The sequence below is a fragment of the Macaca nemestrina genome, chromosome 10 (assembly GCF_043159975.1).
Source record: "Macaca nemestrina isolate mMacNem1 chromosome 10, mMacNem.hap1, whole genome shotgun sequence".
In the NCBI taxonomy this organism is placed as follows: Eukaryota; Metazoa; Chordata; class Mammalia; order Primates; family Cercopithecidae; genus Macaca; species Macaca nemestrina.
In genome coordinates, this window is record NC_092134.1 from 27163422 (window position 1) to 27183506 (window position 20085).

The 20085-nt window shown below is 44.8% G+C and overlaps 1 protein-coding gene across 1 annotated transcript in view; it reads left to right on the forward strand.

Annotated features, from left to right (window-relative positions):
• The window catches only part of LOC105497695 (NUAK family kinase 1), a 76509-nt gene that overhangs the window by 44946 nt on the left and 11478 nt on the right, over positions 1–20085 (forward strand). The window contains exons 3-4 of the mRNA XM_011768983.3: positions 7296–7447; positions 10267–10332. Coding sequence (XP_011767285.2) covers positions 7296–7447; positions 10267–10332 — 218 coding nt within the window. The remainder of the gene's footprint in view (positions 1–7295; positions 7448–10266; positions 10333–20085) is intronic.

The following is a 20085-nucleotide window of genomic DNA, read 5'->3' on the forward strand; positions in this document are numbered from 1 at the left end:
AAGGCAAAGGTGTGAAGAGAATTCTCATGGGGCCACTCCTAGGCCCTAGGCCTTTTTTATTAAAATCAACAGATGGGCTGGGTGCAGAGACTCACACCTGTAATCCCAGCATTTTGGGAGGCCGAGGTGGGCCAATGGCTTGAGTTCAGATGTTTGAGAGCAGCCTGGGCAACATGGCAAAAAAAAAAAAAAAAAAAAGATAATAATAATAAATAAATAAATAATAAAAAAATTACAAAGATTAGCCAGGAGTGGTGGTATGTGCCTGTGGTCTTAGCTACTTGGGAGACTGAGACAGGAGGATCACTTAAGCCTGGGAGGCGGAGGTTGCAGTGAGCCGAGATCTTGCCACTGCACTCCCGCCTGTGTGACAAAGCAAGACCCTGTCTCAACAAACAAACAAGAAAACCAACCAACCAACTAACCAAAAAACTCAACAAAGGACTCTTCCTCCCTGGAGGTTACAGAAAGAAATTCTCCCTTTCTAAAAGCCCACCCTTCCTGGCACATCCTGTAAATTGGTCCTCATTCTCTCTGCTTTCCAGGCCTCTTTCTTCCAAAACAGCCCAGTGTATTCTGCTGCCACGTGGCCAGTGGATGCTTAAAATCCCAGGATCTCCTCACTCATCAGCGTTTCCCTCAGACCAGAGCACTGTTTTTATAATACACATTTTCTCAAGTTCTACACGTTGTGTTATTAACCTCGAGAGCTGCAGGAGGCAATCTCTGGGAGCTGGGTCATTAGCCTGGTTGTGAAAGCCAAATGATCAGAGGACAGAACAGGACTGTCAAACCGAACATCTGATGAAATTCAGGATTAATGTGGAGAAGTAGCTGTTGCTATAGCAACCAATCCCTACTCTCCTTTGAAATGGAAAATAAACAGCAAACAAGAAAAATAATTTAAGTTGGTGTCTGGGAAGAAGGAAGGCCTGCTTGTGGAACAGTCAAAGAAAAAGGAGAGTTCGGGTATTTTAGGATATGTTGAAACAATGGTGAAACTATCTCAAAAGCAAAACCCGAGTCATTTTTGGGTGGTTCAGTTCCATGCCTGCTTTTTCTAGAAATCTTTTCAGGTTCCTTCTGGGTGACCTCACTGATCTTTCTGATTGTCCAGGTACTTAAAGTCTGTACTGTACAGGTTAGCTCTTGAATTATTTTTTAAGTACTGGTCGTTTCCAACTTGAAAGCAACTCCTTAGGGGTAATGACTGTGCCTTCTCCTCTTTTATATTCCCTTTGACACGTAGCAAAATACTCAGATTGATGCCTCAAATAGGCTGATAATAAAGCTGTTTCAGAAAAATCGGTGAGATTGGCTCCATTTAATGAAAGAGAACCTTTATTGGATGTAATGCGAAAAGCAGAACTGGATGATGGAGGCAGGGGGTGGAGAGTCGTGGCAGGAACATTTGCTTTTGAGTTGCACAAATTTGCCATCCAATCTTACTGGGTATCTACCCAACAAAAATGTATACAGATATGCATCAAAAGACATGCACAAGGATATCCATAGCAATACTATTCATAACAACCCTCAACTGGAAACAGCCCAAATGTCTATCAACAGCAGAATGGATAAACCACACGATACATTCACATAATGGAGTACTCTAGAGCAATGAGAATGAACAATCTTTGACGACATTGAGCAACATAGGTTATTCTCACAAACATATTGAATTAATGACAAAGGAAATATATTACATGATTCCTTTTTTTTTTTTTTTTTTTTTGAGACAGAGTCTCACTGTGTCACCAGGCAGGCTCACTGCAACCTCCTCCTCTTGGGTTCAAGCGATTCTTGTCCCTCAACCTCCCGAGTAGCTGGGATTACAGGTGCCCACCACCACGCCCAGCTAATTTTTTGTGTATTTAGTAGAGGTGGGGTTTCACTATGTTGGCTAGGCTGGTCTCGGTCTCCTGACCTCGTGATCCACCCACCTCAGCATCCCAAAGTGCTGGGATCACAGCCTTGAGCCACCGCTCCTGGCTATGATTCCATTTTTTAGAACTTCAAAACTCATCTATGATTTTGGTTCATAGTCCTTATATTCATGGTATTGGTGTATCTGTATCTTTGGGGAGATGATTAATGACAGAAAGAGGACATGGCAGGAGTGCTTGCAGGGGGCTGGCAATATTGTTTCTTGATGTGAGTGCTGGTGCCCTATTTATTTATTTTATTTTATTTTATTTTTTGTTTTAGAGATGAGGTCTCACTATGTTGACCAGGTTGATCTCAAGCTCCCAGCCTCAAGCAATCCTCCCATCTCGGACTCCCAAAGTGCTGAGATTACAGGTGTGAGCCACCATGCCTGGCTTGGTTCCCTATTTATAAAGTAGGGATAATATGGATCCCTATCTCATAAGATTGTTGTGAGGAATAAATGTTTTAATCCATGACATGTAGTAACTGTTCAATAAATGTTAACTATTCTTATTACAAGCGTTCTAGGGAAGGAGAGATCCCTGTCTGGGAAGTCTCCTGGAAAAAATTGAGCCCTGAACAATTTCGTAGGTCCAGGATCCTGGATGCTGTCCTGTGCCTTGCTCCTGTCTCTTGGATTGTTCTCGGTGATGTTTGGTTGCCTGTGTGGCTCACCTGCAGCTCCCTCTGGGCCTTCAAGTTCTTGTGCTTTATTCATCGCCCTCTTCTTTCTCTCCTCCTAGTCCCTGGCCCTGCCAGTTGCTGGTGCTTCTGTTTCTGCTCTGTTCCCTTCCTCTTGCTGACCCTTCTACCTGGCCTGCCTTTCCTTCCCCTCCAAACTGGGAACAGTCTTCTTTCGGTATCCCCAGTGCCATCTGCATAGTAGGTGCTTTCTGCTGTGCTAAATCCAGGCTCTGCACCACCTGGCCATGGCCCCAGTGCTGTGGGCTGACTCAGGCTGAGCTAAGTTTCTATTCAGGGATTTAATTTTCCTGGTAGGCCTGGCATGTCAAGGGCCATAGTTTTCCTTACCATTCTGGAGCCACCAGGCTTCTGGGTAAAACTGTCTGGCCAAGAGACACAGGCTTTCATTTTTCAGAAAGGAAACCCTTCCCAACTGGTGGAAAATAAGCTTTTGCTTAGTGACTAATAACATAAACACAGACAAGATTTCTGGGCTTATAAATAACCAGTTGTAAAAGTGCCCAAGGGAAGCAGCCGTTTTTTGCTAGAAGAATGGCCAAGAGTATCCCTGTCACCTTGTAGATAGTGACCTGAAGCATGGGCAAAGGAGCGTTGGGCCAAGGGTGCGGAAGCTGCTCATTCTTCAGTATTAATTCCCAAGGCCTTGCTCTTATGCATTATAAATCCTAGACTATTCTGAAAAAATAACACCCGCTCTCTAAGGTCCTTTCCTGCTCGAAAATGCTGTGATTCTGCGGCAGCCACAACATGTTTTAAAGAGCGATGCCAGCAGGGAGAGGAAAGTGTTAGGGTTTTGTTTTGCTAGAGCTGCCTAAGTGGCTGATGAAGTAATTGTGAGAACAGCTTCCATTTGTTGAGCACTGGCTGAGGCACCGTGCTGAGGGCGAGAGACCTGTGAGGAAATTACTAGTCTCATTGGACTGATGAGGAGGCCGAGGGTCAGAGGGGTTGAGATAGATGAGTAGTAATGGAGTGGCTGAGAGCTTGGGGGCAGCAGTCAGACTGCTGGGCGCAGTGCTGGCTGTGCCTCGTACTCCTTGTAGTTACGGGAATTATTATTCACCTTGTCCCTGGGTGTTCTCATCTGTAAAACGGGGATCCTCATAGTACCAAATCCTTATGATGTAATTCATGCAGAATGCTTGTTAGCGTGGTGCCTGCACATGGTAAGCCTACAGCAAATTTTGCTGTTACTAAGAAAGCCTTCAAGAAGCTTCATCTGTAACACCCCCAGCCTGCTTGATGAAACACTGAGGCTTGAAGTCTAGGAATCTTGTTTGCTCTCAGTTAATTTAAAGTGGCAGACATGGGCTGCTTCCTATGAGGAACTGGGGGATGGTGTCCCAGAGCCAGGCCTGGCCGCCTGGACAGTTCTCTGACCACCTTGCTCACTGGCCCTGCCTAAGAGCGAGGGGCCAGTTTTGTCCCTCGGATATCATCTCATTCATCCAGTGCTTTCCGAACTGGCTCCATATGAGTTCTTCTGGATGCCAATTGGAGGACTGAAATGGCCCAATCAACTGAGTTAAGGAAACCAGGTTCTCCGAGGACAATCAAGTATTAACGTTTGGCTTGTGTTTGACCATGGAATTCTTTTCTTCTTCAAGACAGCTTGCAGAATGAGTACCCCATGGGATATGCATTTGGAACTATTTCTTGACCCCTCCAAATGCAGTCAGCAGGGAGGCAAGTGTGAAAGGCTGGCAACCAGTAAGGATGGGGGTAAGGGGTGTCCTTGGAGGTGAGACAGGTAGACAGATCTGTGATATATTTTATTTTATTTTTGAGATGAAATCTCACTCAGTTGTCTAGGCTGGAGTGCAGTGGTGTGATCTCGGCTCACTGCAACCTCCACCTCCTGGGTTCAAGCTATTCTCCTGCCTCAGCCTCCGCAGTAACTGGGATTACAGGCACCTGCCACCACACCTGGCTAATTTTTTATATTTTTTGTAGAGATGGGGTTTCACCATGTTGGCCAGTCTGGTAACTTCTGGCCTCAAGTGATCCACCTGCTTCAGCCTCCCAAAGTGCTGGGATTACAGGCGTGAGCCACCGTGCCCGGCTGGACTCGGGATATATTGTAGAGATAGGATCAGTAGGACTTGCTGATGGAAGCTGCTTAGTAAAATATTTGGTGTATTGGACTGTAGTGTGCCGAATTGTGTTTACGTCTCCTTGATACCAAATCAGTCAGTTGGAGAGGGAAGAATCCAGCCGTTGAAACAGCCCTTCTGCCTGTGTGAGGCGAGTGGTCCACACCTCCCGATAGTCACTGAAGGGCCAGAGGCTTTGGCTCCCTTAAAGACGCACCAGACTCTTTGGGGTATGAGGTTTCTTGTTTGTTTATCTGTCAAAGTACTTTCCTTCTTCCTACATCCCTTCTTTTTAAAATTAGAAAACCCGCTGCCCTCTCCAGGGCCTATCACTCTTTCGTTTTTGGGGCCTGAGCCATGCATCCCGAGGCAGTCGGGATGTTTCCAGTTTCCAGAGTTTATTGTTAATGAAAAGTGCACAACAGGCTGAAATCCCTGGCAGGAGCCAAAGCTGCAGGGTACACCGAGGCCAGCAGACGCTGGAGCAGCCAATTTTATCTGGATGTTCTCTCCTCCTCCTCCCTACCCTCCTCCTTCCCCTTCATTTTATCAGGGAGGTTTGGCTGGACTTGAAGGAGCCAAAAAGGAACTGGAGGGGTCTGAGCTTCTAGCAGCCAGCAACAAGGTAGGGGAGGACAGGGAACCCAGGCCTAGGATAGGTTCCAGGTTAACTCAGTTCTTCATTGAATGTGTGTCTGCCTTGGTGCTAGGCTCTGGGGATGAATTAGTATTGATAGCAACAATACTAGCTAACATTATTGAGTGCTGTAAGGGGAAGGCCTTGTAAACATTGAACGTACCTGATATCAGGAAGTCCTCCCAGCAGTTCTAAATACTTGCTAATATTATTCATGTTTTATAGTTGACTAAACTGAGGCCCAGAGAGGGCAAGCAACATCCCTAGAATCACACAGCTCTAGGAGTATCTCATTCCAACACTATAGTTTTTAGCTCCGTCCATCTAGGCAGAGGACATGGATATGTAAACCAGGAAATAAACCATAGCACCGTTTGCATGTGCTATGAGGCAAGTATTGATTAGTGCAGTGGGAGGGGTGCTGTGGAAACCACGTATGAGCACATTCTTGGCTAATGAATTAGGGTGCTGGGCATAGGGGGCCTGATGGAAATGCTAGAAAAGTGGATGAGATGGAGGGAGGTAGGCAGGGGACCTTCAGGGAGGGCCTTGGGTACCCTGCAAAGGTTTTTGTACTATTTCCCTTAAGAGTGATGATGGATTTCAAAACAAATATTGCTTATTTTATCCTTGCTCAAAGGACATCTTATGTGAAAGTCCAAAGTATGAAACAGGTGGCAATGGAGTGGCTTTGGACAGCCTGTCATTTGTGGCCTCCCTTCTCCCTGCCTCCATGCATGGGTCCCTGGCCATCTGCCTGGAACCCTGTCTTTGAACATCACAGCTAGAGAGCATCAGAGTTGGAGAGAAAGAAGCATTTACAAGCATTTGGGGAGACTGTTTCCTTGGTGGTGTGGAGGTTGAGTGAGAAGGGGCTGGACCTAGTGGCAGGGAGCCGGCTTGAGATGACAGTAGCAGCAGCCCCGCAGGCTGCGGCGTTAGTTCCCCATCCATGCTGGGGGCCGGAGCCTTGCTGATTCCAGCCAGCTCTTTGGGAGGCCGTCCATCTAATGGCTCTGCACTTGATCTTTGAAGCCAAACTGCTTGGTTGCAGGCTGTGCCAGATTCTTAACCTCTGTAGGACTCAGTGTCTTCATCTTTCAAACAGTAAAATTACAGATATTTCCCTGATCGTTTGTTGTAGGGTTTAAACGAGTCAGTACACGTGAGGTACTTAAAACCTTACACACAAATTTGGTGCATAGAAAGTGCTATGTTGTTATTTATTATTAATGTTCAAAAATGCCTTTATGTAGTTTGAGTTTACTCATTTAATAAATATTAACTGAGCTCCTACTATGTTACTATGTGCCAAATACTGTTCTGGCTGCTGAGGATACACCAGTGAGTGAAACTGGATGACCCCCTTTTACATTTGACTGGGGGAGACAGAATAAACAAATACATGGAATGAATGTGTAGTAGGGCTGAGAGGGGCCCATGGTATCGTGCACAACTTGGTGGGCCACATTAAAAGCTTTGGGTTTTATTTGCCTGAGATGGGAAGTTATAAAGAGATGACAAGATTGAGCACCCATTTTGGGGTCAGAGTAGCTCTATCAGGACTGGGTACCTGGTCTATATCCAATGGTTAATAAATTATTAGTAGTGTTTATTGTTACCCATTATTCTGTCTACAGGAGAGCCGTTCCGGGAGAGGGTTGTGAGAATGATCTTACAAGGAGAGTGGGGTCCTCAGAAAAGAGAACCACATTTCCCTTAGCATGACAAAGGCGTGTCCAGGAACAATGGCGGTGACACACACCATTGCCCACCTGGCGGGACAGCACACCCAGTGCCTCGTGATGCTGAATTGACTGATTGGTCCTCTGCCTGGCGACGTCTCCGTTGTCCTCTCTCGCATTCTCTGTAGCATAAGTGAGCTTGTTGGCTAAACAGGGTGTTTGTGTATTGCTGTTTTCCCTCTGCAGTGTTTGAGAACAAAGATAAGATTGTGATCATCATGGAATATGCAAGCAAAGGGGAGCTGTACGATTACATCAGTGAGCGGCGGCGCCTCAGTGAGAGGGAGACCCGGCACTTCTTCCGGCAGATCGTCTCCGCCGTGCACTATTGTCACAAGGTATGGCTGCGACTGGCCCGCAGCTTTGGCCATAGATGGTTTTTATGGCACTGCATGATTTTTTTCCTGTTATAAAAGTGATATCTGTTCATGGCAACGTGTATGGAGAATTTATGAACTAGAAACGAGAAAATTACCATCACCCACGATTCTGGAATCCAGGGATAACCCATTTTTGACATTTTCACTTGTTTCTTTTCAGTTTTCTTCCTCCTCCTTCTCACATTTTTTTTTTTTAGGCAAACTTTTAATTTTGAATAATTTTAGATTTACAGGAAGGTTTCAAAGGTAGTACAGAGAGTTCCCATCTATGCCTCACTCAGTTTACTCTAATATTAACATCTTACATATCTGTGATACGTTTGTCAAAATGGAGACACCAATGACCTTTTTCTGTTCCAGCATCCAATCTAGGGTACCACACTGGATTCAGTTTTACATCATTTGTGTCATGCTTTTTTACTTAATACTTTGATCTAAATGTTTTCCTATATTATTAAAAATTCTTTGTGATTCTTGATTGTTGGACATTGAGGCTGTTTCTAATTTCTGGTTATTACAAATAGTGATCAATATATTTATATATGAATATTTTCCTCTCATGTGAATAATTTACTTAAGAGAGATTCCAGAAGTAGAATTACTGGGAGAAATGTTCTTGAAACCTTTCTATACTCTTGGGCCCTTTTCTTGCATAGGTTACCTGTATGCACATACGTCTTATTACAGCACACCTCGATGGGATGTGTTCAGAAGATAATCCAAGCTAGTTGGGAGGCTGAGTGGGGAGGATTGCTTGAACCCAGGAGTTCAAGACCAGCCAGGGCAACATAGCAAGATCCATCTTTGAAAAACTTTTTTTAAAGTAGCCAGGCATGAGGTTGCACACCTGTAGTCCCAGCTGTTTGGGAGGCTGAGGCAGGAGGATCCCTTGAGCACAGCAGTTCGGGGCTGTAGTGAGCTATGATGGTGCCACTGTTCTCCAGCCTGGGTGACAAAGTGAGACCCCATCTCCAAAATAATAACAATAATAATATAGCCACAGTAGAGCCACTCTTGGTTTCTGGAAAAGGCATGAAGAACACGGATAATTACAAGCCATGTCTCAGCCATTATTGTTATTACTCATTTTGACCATGATTTTCATCTCATTCAGACTTTCTCCAGATCTGTCACACCCTGAACAGTCATTTACTTTGAGGATAATGTGACTTGAGTCCAACAGGGCATCCAAAACAGAGTCAACTTGTTTATACAAATGATCGCAACATGGGGCCTCCTGGTTTGTTAAATATTGTGTTTAATTGAGAGTGGCTCTGTAAGTAATTAGAAGACAGTTACTCAAATCTAAAACCCTTAACCCGTGTGAACATTGTTTGACCTCTCTTTGTTGACTCAAAATGTGCTCATGATTTGAATCGTATAATATTTTGTATTGCATCATCAGGTATTATTGTAAATCACCATAGGGATGATAGTTTTGTGATTTGAAGTGTGTGAACACTTGGATTCTGTATGAATGAGGCTTTATTAGACTCATTTCATCTTATTACGAAAATCAGGAATGAAGCAATGTAAACCAAACTGCTCCTGATATTTAAAATTAATGGAATCAGGCGCCTTATAGTCGACATCTTTCTTCTAAGAGACTTGGCTTTGTGCATTTCTGAATTCAGAAGGCCTCCTTGCAGGCTTGAATTAGAAAAAGATTAGTAGAAATACATGTTTTCATTCGTCCCTCAGAGCAGTGCTTTTGGAGATATTAAGAATGGTCAAATGAAAAGGAAAATAAACAAGAAAGAACCACCCATCAACATGCCTGTTGGTTTGCTCAAAAGAGCAGCTTTGATTGCAGATGTCCTTTATGCTGAATGATGTTCAGAATCATTCAGTGCCCCCCGCTACTTGTCCACGCACCCCTAAATAGCCAGTTCTTTCAGGCCCACTGCTCTTCCCATGCTCACCCACCCCCTAAAAAGATAATAAAAAAGATAGTCTTAAAAAAGAATGAAGAAGGCTAATGGTTACTGCTGTGTAGACCGACAGCCTATTGGCTGATGACTGCTTTTCACATTTCAGCTGGCTGGCTGCTGGTCATTGAAGTTCAGCCTCCAGCCTTGCCAGAGTTTGCCTGAATGGAAAGGTCAGGCAGGACGGCAGCCACCTGCTTCGGTCAGGCCAGTGATCCCGGTCTCACTGGTCTGCGCTCACGCTTCACCTTTCACCCAGCCCTGAGTCCTGCTGAGCAGAGAGGGACTTTCTTAGCCTTCTCTCCAGGCTGCTTAGGAAATGTTATCCTCAGGACAGATCAAAATGGGTCGCAATAGATTGAGCCAGATGTCTTTCCAGCATTGGGGAGGCAGGCAGGCACACAGACAGACAGACAGACAGACGAGGAGTGCCTGTGAGCCCCACAAGTCTTGAGTCCCCAGCAGAGAAATCTGTTCTTCCCTCGGAATCCCATCCCAGACAGACATTGTTTGCCGCTGCCTGGGATTATATTGCTTTCACACAGTGGAATTACATTCCGACAAAGAATCCCCCTGCTGTTTTACAGGCTCTGGGGGAAAACAGATTCCAGTCATTTTTCCCTTAACCACACAGCAAGTGACTAATGCTCTCCTGTCGCTGGTCGGTCGCTGGCGGGGGAGTGTCAAGACAGTGAGAGCAGCCTGAAGGATGGAGGCGAAGACCACCGGGCTGGCGCATTTCTTTAATCTGTCAGACATTTCCCTTTGCGCACCCTCCTTCTTCCTCTTTCTCTCTTGTTCTCATCCCAGCCGCTCCCATTCAATTCCCTCTTTGTCTTCTCATTTCAGAACGGTGTGGTCCACCGGGACTTGAAGCTGGAAAATATACTGCTCGATGACAACTGCAATATTAAGGTAAAGCTCTTGTCTCGTTGATGGATGTGCAGGGCCTGGGTCTTGCAGCCTTGTGGAGGCTTAACCTGCTCCAAGCTGCAGCCTGGAAATAAGGCAGCCACTTCCTACCTGGCAGGCTGGTGGGGAAGAGTCTCTTTGCTTGAGCTCAAAGTCCAGTTCAAACAATTAAATTCGACAAGCAGTTATTGATCTCCTACTGCATGCTGGGCATTGTTCTTCCTCCCTGGGTAAGATGAGATGACTGAGATACACTGTCTCTCCTCAGGAAGCTTGTAGTCTAAAATCACCACCATAACAATACTTTTAGCAACCAATAGATACATATGTATTTTATATTTTTGCCTGATATCACTTAAATTCAATCTTTATGACAACTCTACAAGGTAGGTACTGTTATTTACATAATTTCACGGATAGGGCAACCGAGGCACAGGAAAACTAAGTAATTTGCCCAAGGTAATCCAATGGTAAAGAGTGGAGTTGGGATTTGAACCCATGTTTGTCTGATTCATGAGCCCAAATTCAAGTTGCTTTGCTTGATTTTCTAGCAGGGCCCTAAATTATTTTAGAGCTGGAACTCTTTTCCTGGCCATTTCTTTGTCACTCTCCACCCTGTCTCCTACTTCTCCCTCTCCACCTTCCCACTCCTGAAACCAGCCATGGACTTGGGAAGCTGACCAAAATGGGGATGGTGCTTGCTGTTGGGAAATAGCAAGTTCTGGAGTTTACTCACACAGAGAGTATTATTGCTGGCTGCTGCTGGAGCTGGAGAAAGCTCTCCTGGCCCACAGGGTTCAAGTGCCTCCCGGGGAGCCCTCTGAATGTCCTTTTGACCACGTCTACAAAATAAGCAAATAAGGTTTCAAAATAAACGGAGCTCGCTGCATGGGTTTCATTATGAAACGGCCTGAGTACTCCCGGCACCAGCAGGAGCCCTCCAATTGGCCGCTGGTGACGTTAGTGGCTTATCCCTGGTCCCTGGACAAAGCATGGGAATGATTTTTTGTTGTCGCTGCTATCAGTGGAGGAGCGTGTGATGAGACTTGTTTCTTTGCTTGGAAGGATGGAGTCGCTTTGGTGTTGGGATTCTCTGTACAGATCATGGCGGCAACCATTAGTCACCATCATCCTTTGAGAGGCCCCTGGAAGCCATGACCCAGTGACCTCTTGCTCTTGAAGAGTGGTTGACCGTAGTCACATGCAGTCCATAGAATAAGGAGAAAATAGTTGGTCGAAGTAGTTCTCCATGGCAATAGGAACTGGAATCTCAGGGTCTATTTCTGGCAAAGTGGTTGGATTATTCTAGAAGGAGCACTGGTTATAGAGTTAGGAAATTCCGGGTTGTGTGGCTTACTAGCTTCTTGACACTGGGAAAACCACTTAACCCTGTTTCCTCAACTGTAAAATAGGGTAACAGTACTACCCACAGGCCTGCTTAGAGTAGTGAATGAGACATTCTGTGTTTAGTTTTGTAAACTACTAAGCACTTGTGTCCGAATGAGTCAAAGTTAAAAGCAGTGGCTTTGGAGTTAGATATTGCAACCCTGCCCCTTAGTAATGGCAGTATTTGGGGTAAGTTTCATGATGATTTAGGCTTTAGTTTCCTCATCTGTCAAGTAGGGATGCCAGTTCCTATCTCTGCAGATTATTGTTTATTTGTTTTTTTTTTTTTTGATGAATATTTTCTGAACAGTTACTGTGTGCAATGTCCTGTACCCAGTCCTGGGGAGTCAATAACAAACGTGAAGATTTTAGACAATACTACAATCAAAGCAATTCACGCTTAACTGTTACTATACTGGGAGCCTGCTTAAGTGGCTGGCCACTGGAGAGGGAATTGAACCAGAAGTCAGCTGCTCTGAAGATGCCTAGGTCCTGGGGAGTGGTGATCAGGTCATGGCTGAAAAATTGGTCCTGGCTTGAGGGCCACATTTTTCTAAGGGTTTGTGTCATCAACCTTATTGACTTCCTCTCCAGATTCTTCCTGCCACCTGCCCCCTGAGCGCTCAAAACTAAATGTCGTCTTTACAAGGCCTGGAATGTGAGCCTCTTGCCTAGGGATTGGGTTCTATGGTGCAGTGTGACCCCTTGGTCCCATGATGTATTCCCAGAAGTGATAAGACACATAGCTTTCTATGCAGTCATAGAATTCCCTAATGGAGGAAAAGAATGATTAGAATTCTGAAAGCAGTTGTGCAGGGAAACAGTGAGGCAGGAGCCCAGAAGAATGGCTTCGTTTGTGTAAGCAAAAGGGCAATGATGTTGGGCCTGACAGTTCCCCTGCACCAAGTTCTTCAACCTGGGGTCCCTGTGCATGACGGAGGGAAAGAGCACACACACAAAACAGTATTAACAATGAAGGCTTAGGCATACACTTTTCCTTAAGAATTTCTAATCCTGGCATTTCCCATGGTAAAGCATGGGTACGCATGCACACATACATCCCAAAGAGAAACCAGATCTTCCCATTATCAACACTTTTTAATTCCTTTCCTCCTTGTTCAAGGAATCCTACTCAGATCTGAGAATCTACATCTTCAAAGAACTTTGGGGGTCATTTTCCAACCCCTCGTTTTAATGATTAGACCCAGAGAGTCTAGATGATAATGCCCATGACCACACAGTGACTCAGTCTAGACTAAATTATTGTGTCTTTGCTTCCCCAGAGTGTGGACTAGTGCTTGGCACACAGTAGGTACTTCAAAATGGTTTGACTTTGGAATAAAGGAATGACGAGCTGGGATTAGAACTCATGTGTTTGACTTCCGGGCAAATTATCTTTTCATCATCTCGCATCCACTTCCAAGGTTTTAGAAAATGTGATTCAGCTGGTCTTGATTTGTCTTCTGGTGGTATATGCTCAACTCTTCCTGACTCAGCATTTTGCTGAAACATATTTAGAAAGGACCCTTGCTGACAAAGGCAGGCAGACACATGGCCACAAGCTGGCCTCCATGCTCAAGAGAGCCCCTGCCATCCGCGTCTGGACCTGGGGGACCACGGACACATGAGCCACCAACCAACAGGACATGAGCAGCAAGGTCCTCTCTTGGAGCTCCCTCTGGTGCCTCTCTAAGTGTGGATCCATTTTCCACGTTTCAAATGTGGAGGACTTTGGCCTAGGAAGCCTATATAAATGCTACTGGTTTAAACTTGTCACATGTCGCTGCAATGGTGGGGAGAGCCATGTAGCTCATTCCTCTCCCCTTCCCTGCCTGATGTGGATTTGCAGAGAGCACATCTGGCCTTGGAAATTATCTGGCCACTGTGAGAGGGTGTGGCTTCTAAAAATATTCACACAGTCGGTCAGCAGAAAGAATGAGAGCAATGTGCTGCTTTGGGCTGCATTCCGCACTCTGGAAGCATGTCTACTAAAATAGACACCCAGCACAGCATTAATTTGCAATTAATAAAAAACGGGCCAAATACACAGCCCACTCTCTGAGAGAATGGAATGCTGACAATTCCCATAGAAGGCTCCTGTAAAAATGTCTTACAATGAGAAGAGGTCCAGGCACCAGGGTCAGCCGACCTCTTCCAAGAGGGCTGGGAATCTGGTGAGCTCCCAGGGCTCAGAACAGAGGGGCTTAAGGGAAATGGCCTGCTGCCCCTTATGACAATGGAAACGCGGCTGCTGTGGATAAGAAAAGAAGCTTTGAATGGCCAGGGCCAAGATGAGATAGAAACCTCTGAAGCTTAACAAGACCAAGTGGGGCAGCTCAGAGTCAGCCTCTGGGCTTTGATGATATGAATGTGAGAGCTGTATTCATGCATGAATTAATCAATTCATGTGTTGTGTGTATATATCCATGCCTACTTGCATTCACTCATCCATTCCTGCATTCACTGAGGAGTTGAATATCTCTTCTGGGCAATATTTATTTGATCAGAAATATTCATTAAGGTCCTACTGTGTCTTGGCCCTGTGCTGGGGATGTAATAGAGAATTAGATAGCCAAATTTCTGTCTTGGAACTCAGGATCTAGCAGTTGTTAAACTAGCAGTGATAATGAGCCATGAGGAGGATACAGAAGTCATTGAAGAAGAGAAGGTACCTGCTCTAGTGAGCTTAAAATTCCAGTTGGAGACACAGCAATCAACAAATAAACACATAATGTGATTGGCTGGTAGTGAAGAAAATCCATGCGGGGTGACAATGAAGAATAGAGTTGCTCTTTTAGCTAGAGTGGTCAGGGAAGGCCCCTGGTATAGGACTTGAATTCCTCTCATCCCCCAAGCTGTGTCTGGCTTCTTGACCTTGGCACACATGGTTCACACTGTCTGGAATGCTCTGCTCGTTCCTTTTTGCCTGCTCCTTCTTTGAGGTCTCTGCTTGAATGTCTCTTCTTCCAGGAGGCCTTCCCTGATCCTCCTCCCTTGGCAGGGCCAAATGGCCCTGTGTAATGTATTCTGGAAGTTGTGAGCAGGAAGTAGTGGGTCTGTCTGGCTGGATGGACCAGAAAGCTTTCATGTAGGAAGAGGAATTGAATTGGGTTTTGAGGGATGGGTAGGAGTTTGATAGTAAGGAACATGATAATGGCTTTTCAAGAGGAAGAAACAGCAAGCACAGGAACACAGCATGGAGACTAGAAAAGGAAAGTAATGCTTTCTGAGCCCCTGCTGGAGGCTAGAGCCCCATGTCAGACCTTCCACACCTTATTTCATTTGGTCCTCAGAATGTCTCCACTGGGGTGGGTGTGGTTACATCATTTTACAGACGACGAGGCTCTTGCAGCAAATAAGTGATAGGACTGGCTACAAACCTATGGCTATTTGACTCTAAAGACCAGACACCTGATGAATTCTACCCTCTACTCTCACTATCCAAATTTGCCCCACATCTAAGAGCACATCACACAAGGGCACTGTTTGGTCTGTGCTTTAGTCAGCCTTACCTTGTCTGCAGGCAGGCTTGCAGACAGCTGTCCCTGCGAGAGACTCTCCAAGTGCTAATGGTGGCTGATGGCCAGGCTGAGTCATGGTGGCCAGAGTAGCCATGCAGGGATGCCAGGGCTGTGTGCTATGAGCTGGCACTGGCTGCTCATTAGCATCCATGGAAGCTGCTGCTTGGACGCGCCCTCTTTTAAGAGCCTCCTCACATTGTTCGTGGTGGGAATTTCTTTTCTTTTAAGAGAGGCAGCATGAGCTTAGATCCTCCGAAGATGGAAGCTGGCCCCACTCACTTCGGCTCCTTGTTCCACTCCGCGCCTTCACTTCCTGGCAACTCAGGAGTGAGGCTGTGGGGGGTGAAGCCACAACGATCAACTCCAAGGCCGGAAAGGAGTTATGGAGTGTATCTTCCTGGATGGAATTGCTGATTTCCCGAAGAATTACGCAGAAAGTGCATTTCCTCGTCAGCCACCTGACAGCAATAACTCCCCTTTATGTAGCAGTTTACAGCCAAGGCACCTGTTCACCGATGTCTGAGGCAAGCCACTTTACCACCCTGTGCCTCAGTTTTCTTATCTGCAAAATAAGGATAATTTTAGAATTCACTATCCGCAGTCCTCCAGATAGGATTGTTGTGAGAATTTACTACATTAATATATGTAGCACTCATAGAACCGTGCCTGGCACATAGCAATGCTGCTACTGTTACTTTTATTTTTAGAGACAGGGTCTTGCTCTCTCACATAGACTGGAGTGCGGGGACACCATCATAGCTCACAGCAGCCTTGAACTCCTGGCCTCAAGCAGTCCCCCTGCCTTAACCTTGAAAAATGCTGGCATTGCAGGCATGAGCCACCACACCCGGCCTATTTTAATTCTTTTCTTGTTTAATCTGGCTTTGATGTTCACAGCACCAAGCGATTGGTGGTATTGCAATTCCATTTTCCAGCAAAGGAATGTGAGACTCAGAGAGGTTAAATAAAGTAGTCATAGCTAACATTTATTGAAGGCCTACTGTGTGCTAGGTAGGCATGGTGTAAGCACTTCCACGGATCAGTTTATTTGGTTTGGTACCAGCACTTCCAGGTAGGTGACATTATTATCATCAACTCCATTTTACAGATGAAGAAATGCAGGCTCAGAATGGCTAATGTGCAAGTGTGTATTATACACTGGGGCTCTTGTTAAAATGCAGTTTTAGTGGATCTGGGGTGGGGCCTGAGTGTCTCAGGTTCTGAAATGTTCCCAGGTGATGCTAATGCTGCTGGTCCGTGGGCCAGATTGGAGTGGGGTGGGATTAACTAAAGTGCCTTCCGTTAGATGCTGGTAAGAGGTGAGGCTGAGATTTGAACTCAAGTTCAAATCTCAAGTTCAAATTTGAACTCAAGATTCAAACCCTGAATCTTTTCCTTTTCCCATCCTACGATGCAGCTTCTCACCCTGGACATGCCTCTGTTATGAATGAGTGATAAGATCTCCTGGCTGTTTAATGGGCAGTGGCTTTAATGCTTTCGGTTCCCCGTTTGCCTGGTCTAACAAACAATTGTTAGGTTGGCCAAACCATCAGTCTACCATAATGGCTGTAATTTATAGCGTCAGCTGGTCCCAGGACTGTTCTAGGAGCTTTACATACATTTTCTCTACTCTTCTTACCTATGTGAGGTGGGTTCTAGTCTGAGTCCCATTTTGCAGATAAGGAACTCAAGTAACTTGGCAGGTCCCACCCATCACCTAGTAACGACAAAGCCATGGTTAGCCCCAAGTTCTCCTGGCCCCAAAACATCTGATCTGTGGAGTGCACCACACTTCCTCTTAAACACTGCAGATGACTGTTAGACCATCACTAATTATTATCATTGCCATCAGCATCCTTTCCTATCAGTTAATGTCAGCAAGGTGACACTGAGTTTTCACCAGATAAGCTCATTATTAACAGTGTTCTGGAGTTAATCCTTTTATGGTGGTAAAATATGTGTAACATGAAACTTACCAGTTTTAGGCATACAGTTCAGTGGCATTAAGTATACTCATATTGTTGTATAAGCATTACCATCATCCATCTCTAAAATGTTTTCACCTTTCCCAGCTGAAACTCTGTCCCCACTAAACAGTAACTCCCCTTTCCCCTTCCTCCCAGCCACTGGCAATCTCCATTCTATTTTCCATCTCTATGAATTCGACTACTCTAGGGACCTCATGTACATGGAATCATATAATATGTGTCCTTTTGTGTCTGGCTTATTTCACTTAGCATAACGTCTTCAGGGTTCATCTGTGTTGTAGTGAAGTTAATCGTTTTGAAATATGAATGAATAATCCTTCCTCATTTATCTTTCTAACCCCAATTCTCATGCAGCAGGGAACACCTCCGGAAAGGCTTGATAACAATAAAAAACTCCAAATATTAAGGACCCAAGCCTTGAGTTCCACGGCTCCTTTTGAGAATCGAGGCTGAACTGAAGCACAGGGCAGGGGCAGAAGGTGGTTCTGAACCAGTATAGAGCAGGGGAACAGTCAAAACAACAAGTGAAAATGCCAGCTAGGTACCTTCCTCCAAGGCTTACTTGCTAGTGTGTCAGCAAAATACTACAACCCAGTCGCCTCGTTGCTGGAAAGTCATCCTCTCCTTTTACAGCTGATGTTCTGTTGGAGAAACTGTACGGCTTGGGAAGATCCATGCGCTCCTTCATGTACTTGCTGCCCTTTTTTGCAACCTTCAGCAAAACTTCTTATGCCCTGGAACCTTCAGCTGCTTCACTTTTAGAGCGAGGGGCAGGATTAACATCTCTCAGGGCTCTTTCAGGTCAAAGTAATTCTGAGATGCGATTATTTTTGTTTTATGATGTTTAAAATCAATATTTCTCAAATTTCAGTTTTTCATCCTTTTCATGGATTTTACCTTTCCGCAGTATCCTCACTGCTATTTTACTTAATATTTTTGTTGCGTTCAGGTCACTCTTTAAAGTTCTGTCTATTTGAAAAAGAAGCCCTAAATAATTACCTTAAGTGGAAAACCAGAATCACTTACCAAGAATAGAAGATAAGCTCAAAACTAAGTATAATGGAAACCAAATAGCATTATGAAGTTCCAACTTCGTGTTGGTTACTGCTGCAGGCTAGGCCCGAGGCCTGGTCTCTTTAATAAATACTAAAGAGATACTGAAGACACACCAGTGCCCAACCGAGACTTTCTCCTTGACTTAATCCAAACAACTGAAGGTGAATCCAGAAAGGAATGAATTTTTCATTTTATTATTCAACGTTGTTTAATTCCATTATTATTTGGCATCTAAAATGTCTGTATTTCTTCACTGTCAAGAGTCCCTGGCATTGGGGTAAACTCTGCTTCTAGTATAATGAAGGTAATTAACTCTCTGGATTTAAAGTTGGGAAGCAAATATATATTGAGCTCCAACTCTGGGCCAATTACTGTTGTAAGGACTTTACATACTTTTTGTCATTTAATCTCCACCATGGCACAGTAGGGATAGACACTCTTCCTAACACTGTTTTACAGATGAGAAAATTGAAGCTTCAGAGAGATTTCATAACCAGTGGCCGTTTCCCCTCCTATCAATAGTTGATATAAGTTCCATATGGCATTAAATCTTAGAGCCGAAGCCTAAGTTTCAATGGCTCAAGGTTTGAGAACGCTCTGTGTGTGTGTGTGTGTGTGTGTGTGTGTGTGTGTGTGTGTGTTGATTAATACTGCTTTCCCTTCGAAGTGCCAAGAACACAGGCTAATCTGGATTTCTATTAATCTTGTGTCAGTGGCAATGACAGTTTTACTGGGAGAGGCTGATAAACATCAGTCTGCGAGGATGGGAGTGGGCCATAACATAAACACACTTCCCCAGAACGGCTACAGAGCAAAAGAGGCTGCCCAGATTCGGAGTGAAAACTCCCAGCGTGAGTGTGCACATGTGCAGTGGGTGCCTCTCACACGCACGTGAAGCTCATTTGGTGCCCCAGGCACTGCTGCCAGGCGGGAAGAGAATGCGTTTTCCTGCGTGTAGCCATTCCATGCCTCTTCTGATTGACAGGGCACACTTCATAAAGCTTCCAACCAACTTCCTGCAAGCAAGTCAGGGGCCTTGATAAGAAAGTGGAATTCAGGGCAATTAAGTGCAGTCTGAGCCCAGAGAATGCATTTTCTGAGGATGGTTGTACACCAGCTGCTTTCAATGACATTCCGTTCATTCAGGGATGACTTTTACAAAATAGGCTGCTTCTAGGGGCTGTGACCACAACAGAGCCTCGGTGGTATTCAGGCTGGGCTGTCTCTGGGCATGTGAATCATGCAGCTCTTTTCCAAGCCTCAAATGGAAATCAGCTTGGAGAATGATGGAAACCTACAGGGGCTCAGCTTGCAAGGTTGACTTAGAGTGGAGTGAAATATGCTGGTGACCCAGGAGAAGGTGGCACTGTGGTTTGAAGCTTTAGAGACCCGGGGGTTTATATTGCTGCATATTAGTTACTCGTCTCCTTAAATGAGTAACCTCATCTCCTTAAACCTCAATTTCCTCATCTGTTAAATGAATTTTTCAAAAAATTTGCGGTAAAGTGGACATAACATAAAACTGACTATTTTAACCTTTTTTAGGCATAAAATGCATTCACATTGCTGTGTAAACCAGGTTTTTGTTAAGATTAGATTAAAGAATTTAAAGTGTTTGGAGCAGTACCTGATAACTGGAAGTTGTTCAAAAAGTGGCAATTAAGTTTATCATTATTATTATTATTTTGCATTATGTATTAATCATCTTGTGCTTTTCAAAATATAATGCCTGTTCCAGTGACAAGTGTTTCTTGGGTATGGGCGGGTGCTAAGGAGTGGATGATACAAAGTTAAGGGGAGGATGT